At 51.7% G+C, this 26,495-nt stretch overlaps 2 protein-coding genes and 1 long non-coding RNA gene across 3 annotated transcripts; 1 reads left to right on the forward strand and 2 right to left on the reverse strand.

The window, feature by feature from the left end:
• The first annotated feature begins 15,064 nt into the window (after positions 1-15,064).
• Positions 15,065-18,142, forward strand: LOC112881452. The gene is made up of 2 exons (XM_025946149.1): positions 15,065-15,660; positions 17,075-18,142. The coding sequence occupies exons 1-2, from the start codon at positions 15,211-15,213 to the stop codon at positions 17,909-17,911; spliced, it is 1,287 nt and encodes a 428-aa protein (XP_025801934.1). The 5' UTR covers positions 15,065-15,210; the 3' UTR covers positions 17,912-18,142.
• Positions 18,143-22,351: 4,209 nt separating this feature from the next.
• LOC112881460 lies at positions 22,352-23,479 on the reverse strand. The gene is made up of 2 exons (XR_003226477.1): positions 23,294-23,479; positions 22,352-22,888 (listed from the first exon to the last, which is right to left on the reverse strand). It is a non-coding gene; the product is annotated as an uncharacterized LOC112881460 (long non-coding RNA).
• Positions 23,480-24,387: 908 nt separating this feature from the next.
• Positions 24,388-26,090, reverse strand: LOC112901189 (pentatricopeptide repeat-containing protein At2g17670-like). Its single transcript, XM_025970047.1, has 2 exons — positions 26,061-26,090; positions 24,388-26,013 (listed from the first exon to the last, which is right to left on the reverse strand). Exon 2 carries the CDS (start codon positions 25,956-25,958, stop codon positions 24,807-24,809), a length of 1,152 nt encoding a protein of 383 aa, XP_025825832.1. The 5' UTR covers positions 25,959-26,013; positions 26,061-26,090; the 3' UTR covers positions 24,388-24,806.
• Positions 26,091-26,495: the final 405 nt, after the last annotated feature.

The raw sequence follows: 26,495 nt of genomic DNA on the forward strand, positions 1-26,495 counted from the left end.
AGTAGCTCGCGAGGAAGCAAGAAGGCACGCCAAGCATACCAGAGCGGCGGCGGTAAGGCAGCAAGAAGGCACGCCACGTCTGTTAATGTAATATAAGTGAGGGGCAATACGATCGATTCACATGTCAAATATATGAAAAAAAAATAGGAAAGAGAGGAAATATATCTAAGGGTATGGAAATCAAGTGTTACATATTTCAAGTTCTATTTTTACGAAATTGATAGTAGGAATGGTAAAACTGCGAAGCACGATATTTTAATTTCCAAATATGCAATTTTCTCGGATCTGGAAGGTCTCAGCCATAGCGTCGTCAGCCACGCTGATGCTGGCGCGGACGCCGTTCCTCCTACGCAAAGCTGGAGCTCGCGGCAAGAACATTTCTATGGCCGCTGACGACGCAGCCTTCCCCTTCTCATCCGAGTGTGAGTGGGCGGCAGCTTTAGGGATGGGAAACAGTGCTGTGGCCGCCCGGAGAAGCATGAAGCGGCGACGGCCGGAGCACCAGCGCGGCCTCACCGAACCTCGACCGGCATGCAGTCGTTCCTAATATGCTAGAGCTCGCGGGGAGAATGTCCATGGCCACTGGCGACGTGGCGATCCTCTATGCGGATGTGAACTTGGGGATGGGCGAAAGAGCGCTCCGACCGGAGGAGCGTGAAGTTGTGGCGGTGGCCTGAGCACCTAGTCAACGGGGGACCTCGGAGCCAGCCGCGGCGGCGGTACAGTTTTTTTCCAAAGACCTCCCTAAACATTTGCACAGAACCCCTAAATCGGATCACAGTTAATAATCACGATCCGAATATTTACATATGCCCCCCGAATGAATAGAAATCCAAATATTTTTATATACCACCCTAAAATCGAATATTATTTTCAAACCAGTCCCTGGCACGGAGTTGGTTCTATGGCTGAGCGTCGTTTCCCGTCAGGCTCCGGCAACGGCGGCGAATGGAGCAGCGCTCCTGCCGTGGACCTCCCCTCCTCCATCTTCCCCGCGGGATCTCTTCTGCCGCCCGCTCTCCGTGCGGTGCGGGCGACAAGGCTGGCCGGCACCGGCCGTACGTGAAGCCTCTGGGGACTGATACTCCGCGCCGACCGCGTTGAAGAGGATGAGTCGCCTGTCATGTCGGGAAGGAATGTCGTGCGGTGGACGGCGATGGTGAGGGAGAACGACGGCGGGAACCAACCGTCGACGGCGACACGTACACCGCCCGAGGCCATCAAATTTCTCCCCGTCTTGAGCGGCCTCACCAAGGAGGCAACGATGGCCATGGCGGATCAGTGGGTTCAGGATGATAAGAGAAGCCTGCGTCGATCGGGTGCATGCTCCTCTGCGTGCTGAATGTGCAGTGAACAAGATTCATTATTTGGCCATGAATAACCTAACTGAAGAGAGTAGCCCAGCAGCTGCAATTTTAACTGAGACAACAACTCGGTTCGTGCGTCATGTATCACGTACTCCATAATGGTGGATGCAAAATATAAACAAAATTTCTATTTTCTAAGCAGTTACTCCATAGTTGTAGTATATATCACGTACTGTCCCCAGAAGCAGAAGACGACGCTTGTCGCCGCTGATCGTCATGCGAGCCAGAGCATGAATCCATTAACACCTTGTTCGGTTACATATAATTTATTCTGAGCAGAAAATAATAGATATAAAAAAAACTCATATCACAGGAGACTAATTGCAATAAAATAGACTTAATGGTAGGTACAGTAGGAGACCGAGATTGCTTTCACACCTCTTGACTCCTTAGATTGATTCCCAGAGTCTTATTCTGGATTGATTCCTAGTTTTTTATTATATATATATCATAAATTTATTCTATTGTAATTAGTTCCGGCCCGGAATAAATATTGAGCAATTATTATACCTATTATTCCCAGCGGGACCGGGTACGTCGCCCGTGTCTTAAGGAACGCCTCTTCATCATCTCCTCGCTCCTCGGCACCCAACCTCACCCTCGCGCTACATCCTACACCGGACTGGGGCCGCGACCGTCACTCCGGCGACCTCGTCGATGAGCGCCTACCACACGTGCTTGCCAAGCTCCGTCGCCGAGCTGGAGCGTCCCGCGCCACGCACGCGCACGCCGGGCGGCCGGCGGCATGGCCCCGTCAGGGGCTCCCGGCGCACGCCACTGAGGGTGGGGGAACGTGAAGGTCCGGTCGCTGGGGACACAGAACGGGAGCCGGCGCATCGGTGAGCTGCGCGCGATCGACGAGGAACGCCGGACTATGGGGGTGGACGGCATTTCATCTACCGTCGGGGTGGACGGCAAATGAAATACCGTCCACCCGTTGGCCTCTGCTGTTCGTTGGATCGGTCCCGTGCGGCTAGGATCAACCCGACTAGTTGCAGGAAGCGACAAGCTAGTCTCGCGGTCCTCGGTCGCTGTGCCGCCGTTCGCCTCGACGAGGTTCATCCGGGGGACGTCGTGCTCTGCTCCGGCGGCCTTTGTTCCCCATCGCTTCGCATCACGAGGAAGAAGAATGAAGATCGATGCGGCAAACGGCCGCCTCGCCATCCAGGCCGCGCTGCCTCCGGCCTCGCGGCGCCGTCCCACACTCCCACCCGTATGTACACGCGAGCAGCGCCACAGAGCACGCCGGCGCCGGAGCTGACGCCAATCGAACCGCGCGCTCGCGACGGCGTCGAGCCGGAACACGCACGCTGCCCCGCACCATCCTGCCGCGGATTGAGCCATTGAGACCTACCGTGCTGTACTGTGCGCAAAGCCACAGTGCGCATGGACACGTCATGTCCTAGAACTGAAGGACGGCGAGGGAAGTGGTGGTTGCTTCACGAGGAGAGGAGAAAAATTCCTGATCGACCTGGAATTGATCCATCCTGAATCCAGTCAGAGATAGAAAGACCACCACAAGACATGAGTACAGTAACCTGATTCAATTTTTAAGCAAAAGAGAGCGGAAAGAAAGAAATGAAGCAGGAGCGCACCTTGGTGATCCACTATGTGAAAACATGTATATTGGTAACGGGCATAGATGACCTTTGGTCACGGGCAAACAGCCGTTACCGATCCGACGTTACAAATGATCGAACAAAGGTAACGGGCAACTGCCCGTTACTGATAACACGTGTTTGTAACGGGCATCTAACAAAGACCGTTACCAGATGTAGTTACCGGTCATCCTAAATGGCTGTTTCTCTGGGCCCACAGGGACTTTTTGTAACGGGCAGAGACACACAGCCCGTTACAGAACCCAAAGAAACGTAACGGTCTTTTGCATGCTACCCGTTACAAATACATTTTTCCACGTCTCCTTCTGGGCCCACTGGTCAGTATTTGTAACGGTCTGTAAGTAATGACCGTTACCTTTAAGAAGTATCCGTAACGTCCTTAAGCTAAGCCCGTTACAAATGTTACACGTAACGTGCCCTGAATCGGGGCCCGTTACCTTTGGACCATATCTGTAACGGTTCTTTCAGTATGTAACGTTCATTAGTTAACGCCCGTTACTCTCGGATCTCACTATGTATCGTGCTTTAGTTAACGCCCGTTACTCTCTGATCAGTTGTTGTAACGCACTTTAGTTAACGCCCGTTACCTATACGTAGGCCACCCCTACAGTAACCAGTTCTTTTCTGGCTGCATCCTGGAACCAGCCAGGATTTGGCAGCCACCAGCAAGTACACATCACAAACACATTCTCATCGCATATATACACAAGCAAGTAGATATCATGAATATACACAAGATCACATCATTCCTCATCAGACATGCAACAAGTTTGAAGCCCTGAATGCAACAAGTTTCAAGTGTGTGGCTAACAATGAACTCACGGTGCATCATAAATTTAGAAGGCGCTATAGAAGTTGCCCTTTGGGTCGAGGGTCTCCTTAAGAATGAACTCGCACAGCATCTCCCGGACCGGCTTTAGATCTTCTATAGAAACTGTTAGGGCAGCGTTGAAATCCTGCAAAATACAATCATTATGAGCTCATACAAGTACAAATCAGTTTCTAAAATCAAATGAACAATATGAGCAGAGACAAGGCTGAGCAGTATATACTTACAGCAGCCTTTTTCATTATAGGTATGTCACCGACTAGTTTTAGCATATTGAATGCCACATAGAATCCACATAAAAAGGTCCCCGATGGCTGTTGAGCGCACTGCAAGAAGGTACCAATATGACAAGTTAATGCAGTAACCAAATAGGTAGGAAGGCACCATAAAAAAACCTCAATCTTACTTTAACATCTATCCTGTGCGTGAGTTTAGGTTTGGTTTTTGGCCTTCTCTTATTTGCTTTCATCATTTCTTCCATGCGCGCATCAAAGGCCCTGCATGATCAGCAATACCGATTAGAAACAGTAAGAGATCGATATTTCGTGAACAAAACCTACAATATACTGACCAGTTCACAATATGTCGGACGTCCGTGAACTTTCGACCGGGAAATAGTTTAGCAGAATCTAAATACCAAACCTCTTTGTACTTCATAGAGATGATCACTGTTACCCAGTGGCCACCGGTGTTGTAGGCACCCACCACATAGTCGTTCTTCATAGCATTTTTAATTGCTTGTGTTACAGTGCTAGGCTGGTGAGAAATCACTGTGGCGGTGAAAACCTGTGGGTCCAAAAACGCAACACTGCACTGCATCTCTGCTGCATTCTGCATCATTTTCCTACAAATAATCCAATTGTTAGCATGCATGAACTTTGTGGTCAAAATTAAAGAAATATATTTTTTTGCTTTGAAGGGACTTACAATGTCCACAACCTCAAGAAGCTAACATCCAGAGCACCTAGGGTTATAAGGTCGTACACGTCATCGAATGCAATGTTTAACATTAAATCACCATCACCTTCAAAGTAGGCTTGAGGCACCTTTGCTGGAAAGCCAAGTTTATCCTTACTGTTTTCCATGACGTAAGCATGCAACCTGGCACAATTTGGTCCAGCAGCATCTAAATCCGCTTCTGACAACATAGGCACACCAGGCTTGTATTTTGGATTCTGTGTTGTCCAAATAGCGTTAACAAGCTCATCTTTAGGCAGAGGTTTCCTGGCCTCCTTCTCCTCCCGTGGTGACTGCTGCTCAGGCTGAGATTGGCTGCGCTCTCCCTCCTGTTGTAGAGGCTCCGGTTGTGGCTGATGCTTAGGCGGAGATTGCTGCTGCTGCTGCTGCTTCTCCTGCTGCTGCTGCTGCTGCTGCTGCTGCTCCTTTTTTTTGCAGATCTGCTGCTGCTGCGGCTGAGCCTTCTCTTGCGGACGCTGAGCTGCAGTACCTGCATCTGATGCTGTACCCCTGCTACCTGATGCGGTTCCAGAGTTGGGCTGTCTCGTCCTGGGTGGTATAAGGATCCTATGCTTTGACCATTGGATCCTTGTACCGAGAGCCTCACCTAAGGTTGTTATCTCATCCCCCCCTACTGGCACAGGCAGACGGAAGTGACTCGTATTGGACCACACATAAGTAGGTTGCACCACTGCATACCCTTCCTGCACCGGTACACAATGGCAAGTCTCTTGATATGGATAGACAGTGGCTACTGCGAGCTCCAAGTTATGCCCGGTGCCATCCAAAAGGCTGCACTTGGTTGGCTCTGTCAGCTTATCTATTGTGTCCAGCATAGATGATCGACTGTCAGCTTCGTTCTCGTTGAATGGCCCATGGTCTTCCCCGCTGCCACGCACATCTTCTTCCGCACTGACACTCGCATCTTCTTGCTCGCTGCTACCGGTGTGTGTTGGTTGGGTAGGACACAAAGCATCCGGTATAACCACGCCTGCTTGTCTTAGCATGTTGATTACTCTGATGGCTGTTTCACCAACTATCTTTTCCTTCTCCGCATCAGACCTCTCCTTCGTCTTCTTCCTCTTCTTCCTGTACATTCCAGCAAACTCTTCACCAAACCCTTTACCCCAGCCAACTGAACTAGACACGCCTCAGACCCGACCTCGATGCTCTGGATTCTCAAGTGCCGCGGTGAGGATATCATTCTCCCTAACCCCAGTGAAAGAACCATCACTAGCCTTAGATGCAAGGTCTTTCACCTTATTTGCTAGCCCCACCACCGCAGGGTTACTGAATGTTATGTCCCCGCTTCCTTCACTAGTGCCTTCACTAGTGGTCATCCTCTTCGCCGCCCTTGCCCGCAGATATGACCTCGAACGTCCAGGAAATTGGTCCCAAGGGTTCTCTTTTCCTTCTCTAGCTAGCTTTGCATCCTCCTCCTCCCACTCTTTCCTTTTACCATGATAACCTTTTCTTCCCGTCTTGTGTGGCTTATTATGCAATGCTCTCTTATCTTTCATCTCCTGGCTCACTCGCTGAAAAAAAGGAGAATTGGTTTCCTGCACAAACACCTCCCAGTCTTCTGGCTTCAAAAAGCCATGCTTCTCAAAGGGAGACTCCTCCTGCCTCACATAATTTCTTCTTAAATGGGCCTTGAACCGCCGTTGCAAGGTTGCAATCTCTGACATAGCTGCCTTAATTGCCTTGTTGCGAACAGTTGGTTCCAGATTGGCTGGGTACTCTAGCTTTTCCAGCAATGCTTCGAATAGCTGTTCCTTCTCAACTGGTGACAGATCCTCAAGCTTCCTGTTGATTGACACCCTCTCCCGAGCAATGAGGCCACAGACCAATATAAATCTTTCCCTTGCAGCATCTGGGGTAGGCCAAAATTTTTCATCAAGTCCAGTTGCAGTCAACTTGTCTTCTGGCCATTTGGTTTGTGTCCTTGACCCGCGGGTTCGAGTACTACTCGCAGCAGTCTGCGCTGAGTGAGCCTGTGAAGAACGTTCACCGTCGTTGCGCTGTGATGATGCACTACTGTCACTACAGGAGTTTGTTGGTGTGGGAGACTGCATAGATGATATGTCAGGTTGTCAGTAGAGCAACATAAGCTAGACTAAAACTGTAAACCAAAAAAGCTAATATTACACTAGAAATCAGTACAAGTCCTAAATAAAATCAGCATAGACATACAGGTAAAATTTTACTTAGTATAGAGGTTGGGGATAGGTGCAAACCATTTTGACAGGGTGGAGCAATGCTTATGTATGAAGCAAGTTCCTTCAACTGCTTCCTTGTCCAACTTCAGATCCAATGAATTGTGGGTTCCATGTGTACATGCAACAAGAGGATAAAGCAATCACTTAGTATGATTATCACAGCAAAAAACAATGTACACTGTAAATAAGCTTCAAACAATTCCATGGCTGACTGAATGTGGCCATCAACAATCATCCATCAAAACCACAGTCCATCAAATAAAAATGAACTATTAAGGCATGCTCAACTAATGCAGGTAATTCCAGGAGAATAATTCTATGTGCATTGACTCTAAACAACAGCAAAGTAGCATATCTCCCTAATCGAACTTGACAGGAAGAGCACATTCGGTGGCCGAGCAGAGAGAGGGCGTTGGGGGTTGAAGCAGCAGTAACCTCTGTCGCGAATGGCGGTTGGGAGGGGCTGGATCCGCGTCGCCTCGTTGCCGAGCGAGGAGAATGGCGGCGACGGCGAGCGAGGACAGTGGCGGCGGCGGGCTAGGGCAGGACCGTCGCGGCGAAGGCGAGCGAGGACAATGGCGGCGACGGCGGGCGAGGAGACTGGCGGCGACGGCGGGCGAGGAGAGTGGCGGCGGCGGGCGAGGGCAGGATGATGGCGGCGACGGCGAGCGAGGAGAATGGCGGCGACGGCGAGCGAGGAGACTGGCGGAGGCGGGCTAGGGCAGGAGAATGGCGGCGACGGCGAGCGAGGAGAATGGCGGCGACGGCGAGCGAGGAGAGTGGCGGCGGGCTAGGGCAGGAGAAAGAGCGGCGAAAGGGATTTCTTTGAAATATGTATTGTCCCCTGATGACCACTTTGTAACGGGCTTTGTGGTAAAGCCCGTTACTGATGTCAGGTAAGTAACGGTCGTTGTAGTAAAGTCCGTTACTGCCGTATAACTAGTAACGGGCTTTGAGTTAACGTCCGTTACTGCTGTGAGACAATAAGTAACGGTCGTTGCAGTGAAGCCCGATACTGACTAATATTTAGTAACGGGCGTTTTGGTAACGTCCGTTACTGACGTATAAGTAACGGGTGTTTTGTCAGCAGACTAAAGCTCACTTGCTGAACTGATGCAGAATATGTACAGAATATATATACAACTGGTGCAGAACATGTATAGTATGTCTGGAGAATATATAGACATCATATATTACAAAAAGGATTCAAATTCCACCAATACACAACCTATATTACAAAAAGGATTGAACTTCCACCTACACACATCCTACATTACAAAATTAGGATTCAGCAGACATCACTCTGATGGCTTTTTCTTTGATTTCTGGATATGGATTTTTTCATGATGGTCGGTTCGCAAGTACGGTGTTTTGTCAGTTGCCACGAGTCGGGGCATGTATGAAGTGTCAAAGGATGGAATTTCATCAAACTGGTTGTATTCCTCCTCCTCAACAACATTGGCAATCCCAACAATCCTTTTTTTTCCAGGCATAACCACACACCAGTTCTTCCTTGCAAGGTCAGGTACATAGAACACTTGCTCAACATCCTTGGCGAAAACAAACGGTTCATCTTTGTAACCAAAGACCCGCAGATCAACACTAACAAACCCATATTTATCCTTGCTCACACCTCTCTTCCCATTGACCCATCTGCACCGAAACAAGGCTACCTTGAAACCTACATAATCAAGCTCCCATATCTCCTCTATTTGACCATAGTATGTGGCTGCCTGCATGTCATTGTCGACGGCCCGTACACGCACACCACTGTTTTGATAGACGCTCTTGGCATCCTGGGCCATGGTGTAGAACGTGTATCCATTGATATCCATTGCTTGGTATGTTGTAACAGTGAATAATGGCCCCACTGCTAGTTTCGTTATCAGATTGTCGGTTACAGCTGCGCTGCATCTCTGGACATAATCTCGGAGCCACCAGCTGAAGCATTGCATGTGCTTCTTTGCAACCCAAGCCTCACTACGGGCAGGGTTTTCTTCACGTAGTTGTTGCATGTGCTCGTTGGCAAATGGTGTAATCAGGTCAATCTGTTGTATCACGGTGAAATGAGCCATGTTGAAGGCATCTGGATCCGGAGTGATTGACTTTTTCCCCATGGTCCCAACACCTGCAAGCCTACCTTCATGCCGTGAATGAGGCACACCAATGGGGTTTTGGGGGTCCATATAACCCATGGCCCACTCCACTGCTTCGATGGTCCCATAGCCACGAACCATGGCTCCCTCCGGAAATGACCGGTTATGTACCAATGATTTGAGGAATCCAAAGTACCTCTCATATGGAAACATCTGATGCAGGTAAGATGGGCCAAGGAACCAAATCTCCCTCGCGAGGTGTGCTGTTAGATGGATCATGAGATCAAAGAATGTTGGTGGGAAGGTAGCTTCAAGCATGCATAGGGTCTCGAAATGCCTCCTCTCTAACTTCAATAGTTCTTCCTCATCAATCACCTTCTGTTCTATTGCATTGAAGAATAAACACAAGCTCGTGACCGTGTCGCGAACCTGTACTGTCTTGATACCTCTAAGTGCAACAGGAAGAAGAGCTGTCATCAACACATGGCAATCATGAGATTTCATCAAGTTGAAATTCATTTTCATGTCCTTCACCGACACTAGCCTCTTGAAGTTCGATGAGTAGCGTGAAGGTACTTTCAAACCATGCAAAAACTCACAGAATTCTTTTCTCTCTGTCTTTGACAAGGTGGTTGCAGCGACGGGAAGGTCCGTCCCCGTGTCTGTTTCCTCTGCATAGAGCTCCGGCCTAATGCCCATATCTTTAAGATCCTCCCTTGCATTTTTATGATCTTTTCCTTTCAACTTCTGTTGTAGCAATGTTCCACAAATGCTTTCACACACATTCTTCTTGACGTGCATGTTGTCAATCGAATGACGCACATCCAACAGCTCCCAATACTCTAGCTCCCATAGAATTGATTTCTTGTTCCAAATTCCTTTCCCATCTTCTTCTTCTTCACCATCTCGTTTCTTTCTTTTGACAAGGATTTTTTCAGTCATTTTGGGTAACTCCTCGATAGTTTTGATGTCCTTGACTTGCAAGAGGATCAGATCTCCAGTCACATGCAGAGGCGCCGCTCGATGCTCCTTTTCCCCATTAAACTGACAATCCATCTCCCGGTAGGGATGTTTCTTGCTGAGGAAACGACGGTGCCCCATAAATGCGAATTTCTTTGAATTTCTTAGCCACAATGAGCAAGTTTCTTCCAAGCAGTGCGGGCAAGCTGCACCTTTCCTTTTACTCTGGCCGGAGAGGTTGCGATGAGCCGGGTTGTCGTTGATGGTGGTGAACAACATGGCGTGCAATGTGAACTCCTCACGCCCGAACTCATCCCAAACCTCCTTCACACCAGGCTTCCAAAGTGTCTTCAAGTCATCAACTAGTGGCCTCAAGTAGACATCAATACGGTCGCCAGGTTGCTTTGGCCCAGAGACCAATATTGTCAGCATCATGTATTTCCGTTTCTTGCATAGCCAGGGTGGAAGGTTGCACATTGACAGCACGACAGGCCAGGTGCTATGTGTTGAACTCTGGTTACCGAAAGGGTTAACGCCATCTGTGCTCATAGCGAACCGAAGGTTTCTGCAATCATCAGCAAACCACTTAAAGTGGGAATCAATGTTACCCCATTGTGCTGCATCTGCGGGGTGCCTAAGCTTGTCATTTTCCTTCTTTCGGCCTTCCTTATGCCAACGCAAGAGTTGGGCCTCCTTTCTTGTGGCGAACCATCTTTTCAACCGGGGAATGATGGGAAAATACCATGCCACCCTCACAGGACCCCCTCTGTTAACCTTCTTCTTGCCTCCGATCTCCACGGGCACGTTCCCGTCATCAGCATTATCGTCTCCACCATCTTTTTTCCTCTTGTACCGATCACACCCACACTTGGGGCACTTGTCAAGGTCTGCATAGTCTCCATGGAACAATACACAACTGTTCTTGCATGCATGAATTTTTTCAACCTCTATTCCCAGAGGACAGATTATCTTCTTTGCCTCATAGACAGACTCGGCTACTTGGTTTCCCTCAGGTAGCATGTCTCTAAGCAGATCCAATAGTTGTTTGAAACTTTTGTTGCTCCAACCATGATCTGCCTTAAGCTGCAGAAGTTTTAGATCACCAGAAAGGCGAGAGTACTTCTGGCAACCAGGATAGAGGGGTTTCTTTGAATCTTCAATGAACTGCTTCAGCCTCGCTAATTCAGAAGTTGTGTACACTCCTTGAAACTCAACATCCCGCACCATTTGATCAACATTGTGCACACGTTGCAACACCTCACCATCATCGAAGCCCGTAACTTCTTGATCAGTCATATCATCAGGCCTCCTAACAAAGGGTGGGAATGGTTCATTTTCCTCAAAAACTCCACCTTCATCAAGGGCTTCATGATGGCATCGCGCTGCCCCTTCATTAAGGCCTTGACCATGGTGTCGCGCTTCACCTTCATTTAGGCATCCTGCTTCGACTTCATTAAGGCCTTCCTCACCATGTTTGTTCCAACACGTGTAATTTTTTGTGAAACCACGTGTGATCAAATGATGAAAAATGTTGTCCCGTTGTCCGAACTTCTTCTGGTTGAGACAATCTATACAGGGGCAATACATTGCCTGAACACCACGGTTTCTCATATCCGCCTCTGCTTGACCTAGAAAACCATTGACCCCGGTTATGAAATTGTCCCAATCTCGGGGCTGTCTGTACATCCAAACCCGATCAGCAGCTGCCATCTACAAGTTCAATGAACAAGGGCAATTTCCATACATCAAATGAGCATAATTCATCACCAAAACCGATGAGTAAGAGGATTAGGACAGCAAACTTCAATAAAACGGGGCAATTTCCACCTTGAGGAGGACCGTCTACGAGCGCGCCCGAGGAGGAGGCGGCGTCGCGGCCGCGGCCGCGGCGATGGAGTGGAAGAAGGGCTGCTGCTTTGGACGACGGCGACGGCGCGGAGGACACCGCGGTCGACGTCCGCCGGCACCTTCGGTGACGCCGGCGCGGAGGCAGCAGCAGCAGGACACGTCCAGCAGCAGCGCCGCCGCGCTCCAGCTTGACGGCGGTGGAGGAGCGCGGCCGAGGAAGCGCCGGTCGCGGCGACGGCGCGGGAGGACGCCCCCCGGCTGCTGCGCCTGTCACTTCGGTAATGGGCATCAACGGATCACACAAGTAACACCGCTCTATCGGTAACGGGCATCAAATGGTCATCGGTAACGCGCGTTACGAAAGGCGACAGGTCGTAACGGTCCTTAAACGACCGTTACCGATAAGACAGTGATCGGTAACGGACATTAAGGGACCGTTACCGATAGTACACTTTTCGTAACGGACGCACTTTAACGACCGTTACAAAGTTTTGGTGTAACGGTCCTTCATCACGGCCGATACCAGAAGACATCATCGGTAACGGGCGTTGTGGTGGCGAGTTCGGGGTCAAGCCTGCAGCGCTTATGGGTAACGGGTGCCAAACAACAACCGTTACAGATGTTGCGGGTTGTAACGGGCTACAAGTGTCCGTTACAAATGCTGCGTGACCTATTTGAGGTTTTCACGTAGTGATCTTCAGCTTCCTGCAGCAGCTTGTAGTGTAGTAGTTCTGAATCATGTCGTGCTCGGTGCTGGCGTCGGACGGTCGGAGTTGGCCTTGGGCATCGGCACCGGCACCGTCCCGCGTCTACCAGCTGGATCGCCACCGCGGCCGACGCCATCTGCGGGTTGATCCACGCGAGGCGAGCGAAGAATGCCCATGGCTGTCGTCGACGCAGCCTTCCCCTTCTTCTCATCCGAGTGCGTGCGTACTGGAGCTTTGAGGATGGAGAAACGAGGGCTCTGGTCGGAGAAGCGTGAAGCGGCGGCGGCGGCCTGAGCACCTAGTCAACGACGCGGGATCGTCGGACCTCGTGACCGGCTGCGGCGGCGGTTTCAGTTTTTTTTTCCGAGCCCCCCTAAACATTTTCACAAAGCCCCCTGAATCGGATCACGGTTAGTAATCGTGATCCGAATATTTTCAGATAACCCCCTAAATCTACATATTACTTTGCAAACAAGCCCATGTCACGGTTTTGGCTTCATGCCCTTCCCATTCGGCTCCGGCAATGGCGAGCAACGCTCCTGCCATGGACCTCCCCTTCTCCGCGGGATCTCTTATACCGGCAAGAAGGCGGCGAAGAGCGTGGGCAATGGATGGGAACGATCGCTGCCGCCTCGTGCTGCGGCGTCGCCTCCCCTTGCCACGTCATCGCCTCCTGCGCTGCCAGCTCGGGCTCGGCCTCGCGCACAGCAAGAAGCGATCCGGAGGGCACGAGGTGGGTGGGGATGGAATTCGGGCCGTGGAGAGGGGTGGGAGGCCAATCTAGGTCCGTTTCTTTTCTGGGCCAGATCCATCCGACTCCTATCTGATTTTCATCCGGGGTGCTTTAATCCACCTGGAATGGGCCTCGGAATGGGCCATTCCGAGGCAACCGAACAAGATCGAACTATTGAATCCAACATAAGAATCATGATTGGAGTAGTACAACATATGATTTCGGGCATGACAAATATTAATAAATAAATAAATAAAAAGGAAGAAGAGTCCATCAGCTTCTAAAAAAAGATAGATTGAAAAAGAAAAGAAAAGGAGGAGACGATCACTTCGTGTTGTCATCATCATCATCGCCATCGTCACGGTGACATATACAATCAGCATGACACCGAAGAAACGTGATTAATTAGAGTACAGCGCGCTGACAAATATTAGTCGTTGTTGTTTTCTTTATACAGTAAGTACTAGTGTGCATGCATAGTTGATAGTTTACGTTATCCCAAAGTAAAAATCCCTGTTACATTAGTGTTCGCCGGTGCATAAAGAGAAAAGCAAAACAAAATCTACTCCCTGGCGGATAGCAGTTGCCGCGGCGATGCCTGACCGGCCTCGTTTGCCCGTCCGTCTACGACAAAATAAAGTAGGTGCTGGGCTTGGAACGTTCCACGCAAGCAATTGATTAATCGGATGTTTAGACACCAATTAGAAATATTAAATATAGATTAATTACAAAACTAATTGTATAAATTGAGGCTAATTCACGAGATGAATCTACTAAGTCCAATTAATCCATCATTAGCATATGTGTACTTAGCACAATATGGTCAAATTATGGACTAATTAGGTTTAATGAATTCGTCTCATGAATTAATCTCCATTTATGCAATTATTTTTATAATTAGTTTATATTTAATAATTCTAATTGGTATCCAAATATTTTATTGACGAGGACTGAAAGATTAGTCCTAGAGATACAAACGGCCCTTATATTAGTTTGGCTGAGTGCAAGACTTGGCTTCCTACTGCTCTCAGATTATTAGGATACAGCAATACCGTCAGTCTGTCGGTACGGTACTGTAGCCGTACCAATTACATATTCATCTCAAATGTCTTTTTTTTTTAATCTGATCTTATGATTTTTTTTTATTCAACAGCCGTGGAACATTCATTCATTATCCTCGTGGTGGGTTCCTGATCGCTAACCGCACGCTTCGTTCGCAACCATAGTAAAAAAAGAAAAGAAGAAGATTTGAGCTACTCCAGTTGTTAGGATCTCAATAAGACTTGCTCTTGTCAAACAGTGAACCGTAAGAAACTTGTACGGGAATCAGACGTTAACTGAACGAGTGTAAAAGAGACACGTGCGGTCGCCTGAAAAGTAACACACGGAAAGGAAGGAACCATGCGTGCGCAAGTCTACGAACCACTGGCGCGCCAATCCAGGTCGTCCTGCTCGATCGTCGGATCGGTCGCGTGGGTTTCATCTCATGTCGTGATCCGACGAATTAAAGCATGGTAGGCAAAAGCTCAGGCCGAGTCTTCCCCTCACCAACGCATACGCGTCCAAGATGGAAAGGAACCTCCCTCCCTCCCTCCTCGCTCCCAGCCGGCACCGGCACCGGCACCGGCAGATCGGACGCTCCACGTTCGTCCGAGGCTGGACGAAACGGGATGACGAAAAAGATCGCACCAGGCGAAGGACGACTGAAAAACTTTGTATATATATGCGCTTGACCCTTCGCCGGCCGGCCATGAGACCAGCAACGAGCGTCTCGGTGATCGCCGTGGCAGCCTAGCACGCAGCAGCATCTCGTTCCATCGAGCACGTCCCTTCTTGCTCCAGTAGCTCGCTCGCCCCGCGCGCCCGCCCGCGGCCATGAAGCCAGCAGCAGGCAAGGCGGCCGCGCCGGACCTCCCCGCGGCGGCGGCCTCGCGCCGCCGCCTGGCCGCCGTGCTGGCGCCGCTGCTCCTCTTCCTCGCCGCCGCGCTCTCCTTCCCCTCCACGCTCCGCCTCCCGCTCCTTCTCCCCCCCGCCGCCGCGCCGCCGCCGCCCCGCGTCGCCGTGTGCCTCGTCGGCGGCGCGCGGCGGTTCGAGCTCACGGGCCCCTCCATCGCGCGCCACGTGCTGGGGGGCTCCTACCGCGACCAACCGGTGGACGTGTTCCTGCACAGCCCGCTGGACGCCGACGCCTACAAGCTCTCCCTCCTCGCGCCGCCGCGGGGGGTCAGCCTCGCCGCCGTGCGCGTGTTCCGGCCGGAGCCCGTCGAGGAGACGCCGGAGGGCGCGCAGGTGCTCACCGCGCTCAACTCGCCCAACGGCATCCAGGTCAGCCGCCGCCGCCCTTGTTGGTTGCCGTTTCCCTTGCATGCATATGCCATGGCTGCTGCTCGCTGCTCATCACCATGATCGATCAGATTAGATTAGACTGTTTGCTCTGATCATCGCTTGCTTGCTTCTTCGACATGCTCGGGTCGCGCAGGGCATCTAAGCAATCTATCGTCTGCTTGCCCAAGCCGAGATCGTTGTTATGCTTTTCCTCCTCCTGTCGTCTTGCTGGTGCGTGGTCAGGCGTCGCCGCATGCTTTTCTCCTTAATTTATTATTAGTTCACGATCCAAATTCTTCTTTTTTCCTGACAAAAATCAGATTTACAGTCGCTTTGAAGTTGGCACTGATAGGATAATCCATTCATATGAAATCATTCAATTTAATTGAATGGGTTTAATCAATCCAAATCAATGCTAGTAGTAGGACGAATTGGTTGGTGGCTTGCATTATATCGGGGGACACAATGCGAACAGCAGATGATAGGAGGATGAACCGCGAGGCCTGCCTATCAACAACCACCTGCCACGGAAAAATATGGGTAGACGCATCACGATCGGCGCATGCGTGCGTGCTTTGTTTGCCGCGGTTGCTAGACGAGAGATCGTGTCGTTCACAATGGAAAAAAAAAAAGAGAAGTTAGCCAAAAAGCTAGTAGTGAATCCAAAGAGGTTAGAAGGGGACGAGACGGCTGCGTGTTTGGCGTGAGAAAGCTAAGTTGCTGATTGGTAGCTACTATACCCCTGATCTGAGCAAAGAACCTACCACGTTTGCAGTTTGTTCCTGAGCAAAAGGATTAGAGATTGAGCATCAGCTAATCAAATCAAAAGCGACGTGTCTGACCAAGCAAGTGGTCGGCCGGTGAGACGGTGACCGTCGATCGAGCTGAGCTACGTCTACGTTCGACAGGGTCAAAAGTTGCACCCGTGTCCAGCCTTAGCTTCCAGGGCACTGTACTTTCGTATTCAGGAATAGTATTTAGAGCAAAGCGAGAGTGCTTTTGCAAAGCCCAGCCAACTCGTGGAGAACTAAAGCCATTGTTGCATACATGGAGTACGTAGTACTAGCTAGTCCAAAGTGGTTGCTAAATTTAGTCCTCATTGTGTGCTCACCACTTTATTCAACGTCGTCTTCATGCTGAATGGAAAGCTCAACAAAAAGGAGGGAAAACAAAGCATCCAATCGGAACGAAATTTCAGCATAGCAACTGAACTAGTACTGGAATACATGCATGCATCTCACTGTATGCATATGTCCATGTATTTCGTTGATCAATGCATCCATGTGTTTTCTAATAAGGATTGTTACTGCTGCTCCTGTTTATTTATGCAAGAAGTCTGCAGTCTCCTGATCATAGGACCCTGACGCCTTGTTGCCATTCTTGGCCGCGTGCAAAATGAAACGTAACCGTGCAGGGCCTGCTGCAGTACTTCCGGCTGGTGGAGGGGTGCCTGGACCTCATCCGCGACCGCGAGTCCCGGGGCAACTTCACCTACGCCGCCGTCCTCCGCACCCGCGTCGACGGCTTCTGGACCGCGCCGCTCCGCCTCGACGACCTCCTCCTCCCCGCCGCCGCGAACGGCTCCTACTACGTCGTCCCGGAGGGCTCCCGCTTCGGCGGCCTCAACGACCGCCTGGGCTTCGGCGGCCGGCGCGCCACGGACGCCGCGCTCTCCCGCCTCTCCGCGCTCCCGCGCCTCGCCGCGGCCGGCTACCGCGGCCTCAACTCCGAGGCGGCGTTCCGCGCGCAGCTCGACGTCGCGGGCGTCGCCGGCCTCGAGCGCCGCCTCCCGTTCTGCGTGCTCAGCGACCGCGCCTACGCGTTCCCGCCCGCGCTCGGCTACGGCGTGCCCGTGGCGTCGCTGGCCAGCGCCGGCCCGCTCAGCGGGGCCAAGTGCCGGCCCTGCCGCCCGGCGTGCCGCGGCGAGTGCGCGGCGCGGAGCGTGGACGCGCTGGAGGGCGGGTGGAGCTGGACCGAACACGGGAACGGGACGGCCGTGGAGCTCTGCGATGCCTCCGGCCCGTGGGAGGACGGGTGGGAGGCGCTGTTCGACGAGGCCGCCGGCGCCGACGCCGCGGCGGCCAGGCGGAGGGTGGCGCGGATGGGGGCCAGGGAGTGCGTGGCGGAGATGGAGGCGTTCAAGGCGCGGGCCGAGCGGTGGGACGCGCCCAGCCCTGTGGAGATTTGCCGGATCGGGCTCATAGCCAGGTCATCAGCGGCGGCGTCAAGTAGCTCCGGCGGCGAGTCTTGAATTCTTCTTGATCTGTTGTCGGACGGTGACAGGACTCCCGAGACTAACCTTGGACCGTGACTGACAGTTCAGTTTGCCCACGATAGCTAGAAAGGGTAGGTAGTTCCGCAAGACAGATAAACCAGGGGGTAAAAGCGGAATCAAGCAGTTGGGATCGTGACATATATGTATACATATTACATACAGACATATTGAGAAATTCTTCTGTACAAATTTGTACAGGTAGCTTTAGAGTTTGTATCATCTATGGATAGATGACACGATATATGTCGGTACATACGGATAGGGGTACCTTTTGCTAGGGTGTCCGGCTCCGGCGTGTGCGCATCGTGGAGGACGCGCGCCATCACATGCTCGGCCGCCTCTCCTCGATCATTGCCAAGGAGCTGCTCAACGGCCAGAAGGTCGTGGTAGTCCGCTGCGAGGAGATCTGCATGTCCAGCGGCCTCGTCCGCCAGGGTGTCCAACCCGATGGGCGCAAGGTTATCCGTAACCTCGCCCTAAGCCTTTGGGTGACGAGGCGTACGGCCCGGGCCTGACAGCTGGGGTCATGGTCTCCGGACCTCCCCCCGCGCTCTTACAGGTCCGGCGCCTCCACGTACCCACAAGGTCAGGGTGCTCAGGAATAGCCTCCGCGGGCCCAAACCCTCGCGGGGTGGTCCGGTGCCGCCACGTGTGGGTGCCGGACCCCCTGGGGTCCTGTGCATCCGGGCTGGTCCCGGGGGCCCGAACCTCCCTTCCCCCCGGGGAGAAGGTCCGGCGCCGCCACGTGCCACTGAGGAAGTGGCTGCTAAGATAGCACTGCCACGTGTCCGGTGGCAGTGAGCCTTCCACGGGACGCCAACCCAATTACCGCATTAAATGCGGGTAGGTGGGCTGTGCGTGCTCGTGACAGGGCGTGGGCTGCCCACTGACGCGTCGAGCAGGTATGCTGACACCACGGTAAACCCGCCTGTTACCAAGGTGGCGTGTCGCATCACTGTGCTCTGCGCGCGGGCAGGCGGCATGTAGTCACATCACAGCGCCGCGCGCGTGAGCAAGGGGTAGTTATGGTCTGCTGCGGGAGAGCTGAGGCGTGCGCTGCTACAGAGAGCGCGGAGGCGATGGCGCGGTGGGTCAACATAGCCCCTTCGCCTGTCAACGGAAATAGATCCAACAGTGACAACACGTCTTCCACTGTGCGTGTCACTAACAGCAACAGGCACTGTGCCGGTAAGACGGCACATGAGCATACCCTAGCTGTAGGTATGCACATCAACTTCTCGATCGAGGACTACAGGAAGGAGCTGGAGTGTAAGTGTAAGATCTCTATATCCGTCGCATTAAAGGCTCCAGTGTGTGCATTGTTTAATGTATCACCGGGCCCACCTGTCGGGGCCCCGCTCAATGTACGCGCTCCCCTTGAGCCTATAAAAGGGAGAGCACGCGCGTTAGAACACAAGATCCAAGCTCTCGGGAGCCCCCCAAGATCCTCTAAGTTCCCACAAGCAATGCAACACACAAGTAGACGTTGGGTTTTACGCTCCGGTGGCCTGAACTACTCTAAAATCCCTATATCCTTTCTGTGTTCTGTCAACCTTTGACCAAACGTTCCTAGGCTTCTCCCAAAATTATCCTAAACTAGGACTAGGCGGGTGCGTTCCGCCATCCGGCTGGAGAAATCCTCCGACAATATACATGTGGAAGTAGCTATAAGTGCATGTAGAATGGATTTTTCCTATATATAAATGGCAACGGGTAAAACCCGCGCGGATAATAATTTTATAAACCCGTACCCGCATGCTAAAATCCGTGCCTGCACCCGCGCCCGCAACCCGCCACGGGCACGAAACGACGCCCGTAACCGCTATCCGCGGATATCCGCATACCCGCGGGCACGCCCGTGTAACCGCAAGCTTTAGGAAATCAAGCACACATTATATTTCAACAACAGATAAACACCATTTATTTAAGGAAACAAATAAATTTGAGCAAACAAATAAATAGTCTCATACATGAATACATGATACATCACACATTAACATAAATAAAATCATACAACCATACAAGAGTCAGTGTTCAAAACTATTATTACATAAAAAGTCCAATTGATTTTGCGGGTTTGGCGGGTTTGCGGATGCGGATATTATTTTTTGAAACCCGTTAGTAGATATCCGGGTTTAAGGTTGTATCCGCGCCCGCGCCCACAGGCATAAATGCAAACCCGTATCCGCACCCGTCGGGTTTGGTATCCGCGGGCACGCGGATATTTTGTACCCGTTGCCATCTTTATTCCTATATATATATAGACAGAGAGAGAGAGAGAGAGAGAGTTTGTATCACATATATGCTGACGTGCATGACAACCATCGACTTTTCAGTTAGGAGCAGCGAACGGACCGCCATTGTTTTGCTCTGATGAGTTTAAATTTTTTTACGTGTGACGATACATACTAGCAATATGAATGTTTACGAAATTTTGCATTGCATGTGTGATAGACTGATAGTAGAAGACTTGTATGTTTGCAAGAAACTAAACAATGCGAATGGTTAGTGTTTGTCGGCGCCTAATCCTATATTAGAGGAGGCATCACATCATAGCGGTCTTTGGTGTACCTAGCTAGGCTGCCGATGGATCCAAATTCTTTTGGAGATGTATGGAGGGGAGAAAAGGGCGGCAGTTGAGTTGCTGTTGCCCCATCACACCGTACCAACATTGCTCTCCATCTCGATCAAACACACGTCCCCGTCTTCCTTTCTGCTCAGTTTACGCCTCCTCGGCTCATCTATCTTTTCCCCTGAACAATGACACCTGACTGGTTTGCTAGTCTTGCCCGCCAGTGTTACTACTTTCTGCATGCTGTCACTGTCAAAAGCATGTTTGTTCCCTTCGGTTTTGTAGTTTTGTTCTTCATTTGCACAGTTGGTAGTGAGCACAGGAGGCGCATTTGGCTTTCTTCGAAGCTATGAACTGGAACAAAGATATTGTCGGATCAGCTCTCTTCTAGCTTGGACTGCGTCGAGGATGGACCGATCCCAGGCAAGCACAATTAACGGAGCTGCGGGCCAGTGGCCATGGCTACTCATCTGCCAGCAGCCCAACTGAAACAAGTACTAGCAGGTCCCAGTCCCAGCAGCTGCTTTCTCCTCGTGAAGCAACCATCACTTCCCTCGCCGTCCTTCAGTTCCATGACCAAGACATGACGTCTCCATCCGTGCATGTCCGATAGTCCCTCGCTCCCTCCCTAGGCAACGGTCTCAATGGCGTCGGTTGTATGCGCAGTTGCGTTCCGAACAACGGTGTCAATCCTCGGCGAGCTGAGGGGCCCGGCAGGATGTTACGGTGCCAGGCGAGCGCGTTCCGGCTCGACGCCGTGCGTCGCGGCCGCGCGCGCGGGGTTCGGCGTCAGCTCTTCCGGCGACCGCGTGCTCCGTAGCGTTGGTCGTCGCTGGCATCGCTGTCACGCTTAGCGCGGCAAGTGCCGGCCATGCAGCGCCAGCGAGTGCGTGGCGCAGCATGATGGTTCGCGCGGAACGCGCGCGGTTCAACGGCCACCTCCGGCGCCGGCCGCGCTAGGGGGCAGCTCGCGCTCTGCTGGCCCTGGCATTGTGCGCGTGCTCACGGTGACGAACCACGCCGGCAACGTGCGCAAGATCATGGCGACGAACTGCGTGCAAGCCAGTGGCGGCCTTGCTGGGCGGCGGGCACCAGCCGCCAGGGCGCGCTGGGCGAAGCTCCGCGTAGCGCGTCGTCCAGGCGAACGGCGGCCCAACGCGCGAGGACCGTGGAGACCTGATGCTGCCTGCAACTACTCACGTCGATCCTGACCGTTGGATGCTGATCCAACGGACTGGAAAGGCCAAGGGGTGCAACCAGGAAACTAAGAGAAATGACTTCCATAATAGTTACTTTACCGACCTAGCTGGGAATAGAGACTTCCGTTGAGAGTGGCTTCCAGCAGAGGGGTTGGCTGGTGGCATCCTGACGGGGATGGGGTGCAACCAGAAAACGTTTAAAATTAAAAGCTGGGATATTAGATCTTTCTCCATCAGCTGCTATTATTGGTTTCTTGCACTCTCCTTCACCTTCATTGGGGACTTGACGACGTCCGTCAGTTGCCAGTTTCTTGTCATCAACCATCAACTGGATACCAATTGATATTATAAAGTTTAGTCAGAAGAACTAACTAAAAGCACTAAGCAAATCAAATGAGAAATTTTTGTCATCACTGGATCTAGTATTTTTTAACATATGGAATTTAATTAAACATCTCCTAAATTCCCTCCTCCTCATCCTGCTCAGCTTCATCCAGCTCATCATCTTCATCGTCATCAACCTCGTCCACCTCATTGTCATACTCCTCATCTTCATCCTCCTCGCCCTCTTCCTCGAGGGAACATTCCAACAGCTCCACGCTTCCTGAATGATTCCAGATTCTGAATACATGTTACAGGGGTGTATTGTAGGAGTAGTTTGGAAATAAATGAGTGCAACAACTAATATTACAGGGATTATTAAGAATCCAAACGAAGCCTTAGGTAGAGGATTAATAACCAAACAAGGCTTAAGAGCATTTCCAACAATACCTAAAACAAGATCCTAAAAATATTTTTTGACAACAAAAGAGAAAATCACCGCTCCAACGGTGGCCAAGCCTGCTCCCAATTTATTCGCGTGCGGAAAAACGGCAGCCTCGGGAGTCAGATTTGCGCCGCTGTTCTGCGCTCCCAAAACTGTTTTTTTTTCCACCTCTTCTGGCGTCCAGTCGTACCATCGTGCCATTCCTGTACACCGCTGGCCTCTCTGCCTCCTCCCGCAGGCAGCGACGGCTCGCTACGCCGGCCGCTTCGTCCTCCTCGCAAGCAGCGCTGGTTCCCGACGCCGGCCGCTCCATGCTCCTCAGCGAGCAGCCTCGGCTCACGTCCTGCACCTTCTGTCGCACGGCCCGCCCACAGGTGACGCCGGCACAAGGCACGAAGGACGAGAGGGCCTGTGGCCTGAAGAAGATCCGTGCCCCATCTTCCTGTTAGTTCATATGCCTTCGAGTTCATCAACATTAGTCATCTCTTGTGAAAAAAAGCCCGGATCTATCTATTCATGATGTGGTATTATTTATTTCTTTTTGGAAAGTATTTTTTAGGAACTGTTGGTGGAGGTATTTTTTTACTCCCATTAATTTTTGGCAAAAGCCCAAAACTAGATTATTTTTAGAACTTAATTTTTTAGACACTCTTGGAGATGCTCTGATGCTATAAGACTAGGAATTAAGACTAGAAATCAGATGAACCCCAGGTTCTCACCACTACCCTCGCCACACACGCGTCGACCGACGGATCAGATCCGATAAACCAAAGCTTAAAATCCGAAATAATCTAGACAGGAAAGAGAAGCATTGAACGAACTTGAATCAAGGTTTCAATCCGTTCCATGACCGGGCAATGACGAAGGGAAGACAGGAAGGCAGAGGTGGCAGGGACGTCGTAGTCGCGTAAGAAGCTGGCAGTGCCATCAGACAAGGGCTTCAACTTTCCGCTGCTTGCCATGGTTGCCTCAGATCGATGGAAGCGGATGCGTCGCCGGCGGGAACCGAGGGTTTGCTTTTGCTAGCGGGGAGGGAGGAGGTTTGCGCGTACTTGTACTTGATGAATGCGCGTGAGGTGGGTTTGGGGCCGATGGCTGACGCGGCCCAATAAGAAAATCATTCTTGCCAGTGCATTTCTGACCAAAGGGGAGGAAGCACGCCCGTTGCACGAGATCCCAAAAGCTTCTCGAAGATGAGCAAGCACTTCATTATCCAACTGCTTAATTATGTGCACAAGTGGGTAGCAAGCTGATCTAACTTAATCGAAGCACAACGCCGAAAACCGTAGCACTCAGAGTTGCAGATGCGCTGTTGAACGGGCCAGTCATGACAGTCCATAGGAAATTAGTCATAATCTCTCCATGAACCCTTCAAGACATGGTATTCCTTTGCCAATGCGATTTGAAGTTGATGGGATGGGAATCGCTAAAGGTCATCACAGAAATGACTCAAAACATATATACTGAATCACAACTTATTCCTAGGTGATAAAGATGACGGAGCCTAATAAGGTCTTGGCGAAGATTACTTGCAGTAACTAAAAGATATTATTGGCAGGGAATGGTAACTGATCTTATGGAGTTCTAACCTACACTTGTCTCTGATTCTGGGTGCACTTGCTGGATGGTGCAGGAAAACCAAGACATCAGTGTCAACTTAGCCTTGAAATCTTACATGATTGTACCTAAGGGCATACCATTATGTATGATATTGGGACACCATACAGCAGCTAAAATCCTTTTAGTAATTTTTCCCATCAGTAGATGACAAAAACTATGCTCCATTTTATTGTAGGCACAGCCTACCATGATTCAATTGGTGTTAACTTATCCAGATCCAACAAGACATATTTCCAGCATTTCCTTACCTTTTACTTTTCGTGTTGGTCATTGGAAAAAAAAACCATTGCTCATATGAAGAACATAACTTATCTGTTTACGTCAAACATTTCCCAGAGGATAAACATAATATATGTTTGTTTACATCAAGGCACTACATGACCATAGCAAGGAAAGCTTGGTACAGAACCGTAAAAGAGCTTGCGCCATTTCTACCTGTAAATACTAAATACTCAGCTGCAATTTTTTTCTGGACATCCCATTCTTTCATTTCATATGGGTAAGAAGCAACATGATGCTGAGAATTTCTGACCAATTGGAAGCCGCTTTCGAGTCACAAAGATTTATAGCCTGAATTCAAATGCATTTTTGCAGATATTCACCGTATCACAACAAATTGAGCCTGACAATGTTTCACTAAATGATGGGTGAAGAAAATACCATCAGCAAATAAACTGGCGTATACTCTACTTGCAAGCTGAGTGACTTGAGTCATCATGATTTCATCTTGCGCAGCCACTTGAGTGAGTTCTCAAGCTCAGTATACGCCGTCACCTCTGTGATGCTCTTGGTCTCAATGGCATAATCAAACACCTCATATGCATCAGCAACGCTCCCTGATCGACACAACGCCCTGACAAAAGTGGCATACGCCGGCGCCTCCATCTTCATCCCAGCCGCTACCATGGACTTGTACACCTCGACGGCCTTGTCCAGCTTCTTGTTCTTGCAGAGACCCATAAGCAGCGTGTTGTAGGTGCGCTCATTGGGCTCGCACCCCTTGGCCTCCATCTCCTCGAGCAATTTAAGCGCCCCGAGCGCATCGCCCTGGACGCACATCCCGTTCATGAGCGAGGTGTAGGTGATGACGTCCGGGAAGTACCCCTGTGCGGCCATGGTCTCGAGGAAGGTCCTCGCCTTGGCGACCATCCCCGCGCGCGCGAGCGCGTAGACGAGCGTGTTGTAAGTGACGAGGTCTGGCTGGACGCCGTCGCCCTCCATCCGCCGGAGCACCGCGAGGATGCCGGCGGGGTCGGAGGCCGCGACGTGCGCCTTCATGAGGGCGTTGTAGACGTGCGCGTCGGCGCGGACGCCGTGGTCGGCGAGGACCGGGAGGAGCCTGGAGATCTCGCGCGGGTCGCCGCGGCGGCAGACGGCGTCGGCGAGCGCGAGCAGCGCCCCGCGCGGGGCCGTCGAGGACGCGGGGTCAGGCGGGGCCGGGTGGAGCTTGCTCAGCAGGTCCCGCGCGGCGGCGACGGAGCGGCGGGCCGCGAGGCGGCGGAGGAGGAGCGCGAGGGAGTAGGTCGGGAGCGGGACGGCGGGGGGCGCCTCGAGGGCCAGCGACACCGCCGCGTCGATGTCGGCGTCCGCCGCGGTGCGGATGGCGGCGGCGAGGTCGGCGGGGGTCTTGATGGGCTTCCGCCCCTCGCCCTCCCCCTGCGCGGCGTTGGTGGCGGTGGGCGCAATGGCCCCCGGGGCTTTTGGGCCTCTGTGGGGCTTGCGGTGGGGTTTAGCGGGGTTGGTGCCGCGGCGCTCGGGCAGCGGAGCGGAGGGTGAAGCGGCGTGGGGCTTGGGTTTGGGAACGAGGGCGACGGGGAGCTTGGCTGCGGCAGCGCGCATGGCGTTGGCGTGCGGCAGCTTCCCCATCCTCCGGCTTCGCCTTCCCCTTCCTCTTCCGGGGTCACACGGCGGCGGCGGCGGCGGCGGCGAGGGAGGGAGGCAGGGAGGGATTCGGGCGGCGGTGACAGCAGCAGTGGAATGGAGGGGACGGACTGACTTGTGGTGGGCTGGGCGTGTAGCGATGATGCGGAAGGCTGGTTTGAGCCCAGGAGCAAGAGTTACGGGCTTTAGGGGGTAAGTGTGATGATCGCTCGCTTTGGGCTTGTCATCCATACAGGCCTTCTGGGCCGGTAGGCTGTTGGGCCACATCATGCCTTGGCTGAACCTGTCTGTGATCCTGTAAACATCCCTGCTGCACCAGTTTCACTCAAGACAAGCCAGAAACGAGCCAGCGTTGACGGTCAAAGGCTGGAACTGGAACGAATTGCCCTGAGCAGCAGAGGTGTCCGTACCCCGATGTCGTCTCTGACAACGTGGGATAGAAAACCCTTACATCCATCGTATCAAAGAGAATCTTATTATTTAAAAGTATTAAATAAATTCTAATTATAAAACTTTTTGCAC

The sequence above is a fragment of the Panicum hallii genome, chromosome 1 (assembly GCF_002211085.1).
Source record: "Panicum hallii strain FIL2 chromosome 1, PHallii_v3.1, whole genome shotgun sequence".
Lineage (NCBI taxonomy): Eukaryota > Viridiplantae > Streptophyta > Magnoliopsida > Poales > Poaceae > Panicum > Panicum hallii.

Coding starts and splice junctions, on each gene's coding strand:
- LOC112901189 (XM_025970047.1), bottom strand. CDS start 25,958: ATGGGGAAGCTGCCGCACGCCAACGCCATGCGCGCTGCCGCAGCCAAG.
- LOC112881452 (XM_025946149.1), top strand. CDS start 15,211: ATGAAGCCAGCAGCAGGCAAGGCGGCCGCGCCGGACCTCCCCGCGGCG. Junction 15,661..17,074: donor ACTCGCCCAACGGCATCCAG/GTCAGCCGCCGC, acceptor GTAACCGTGCAG/GGCCTGCTGCAGTACTTCCG.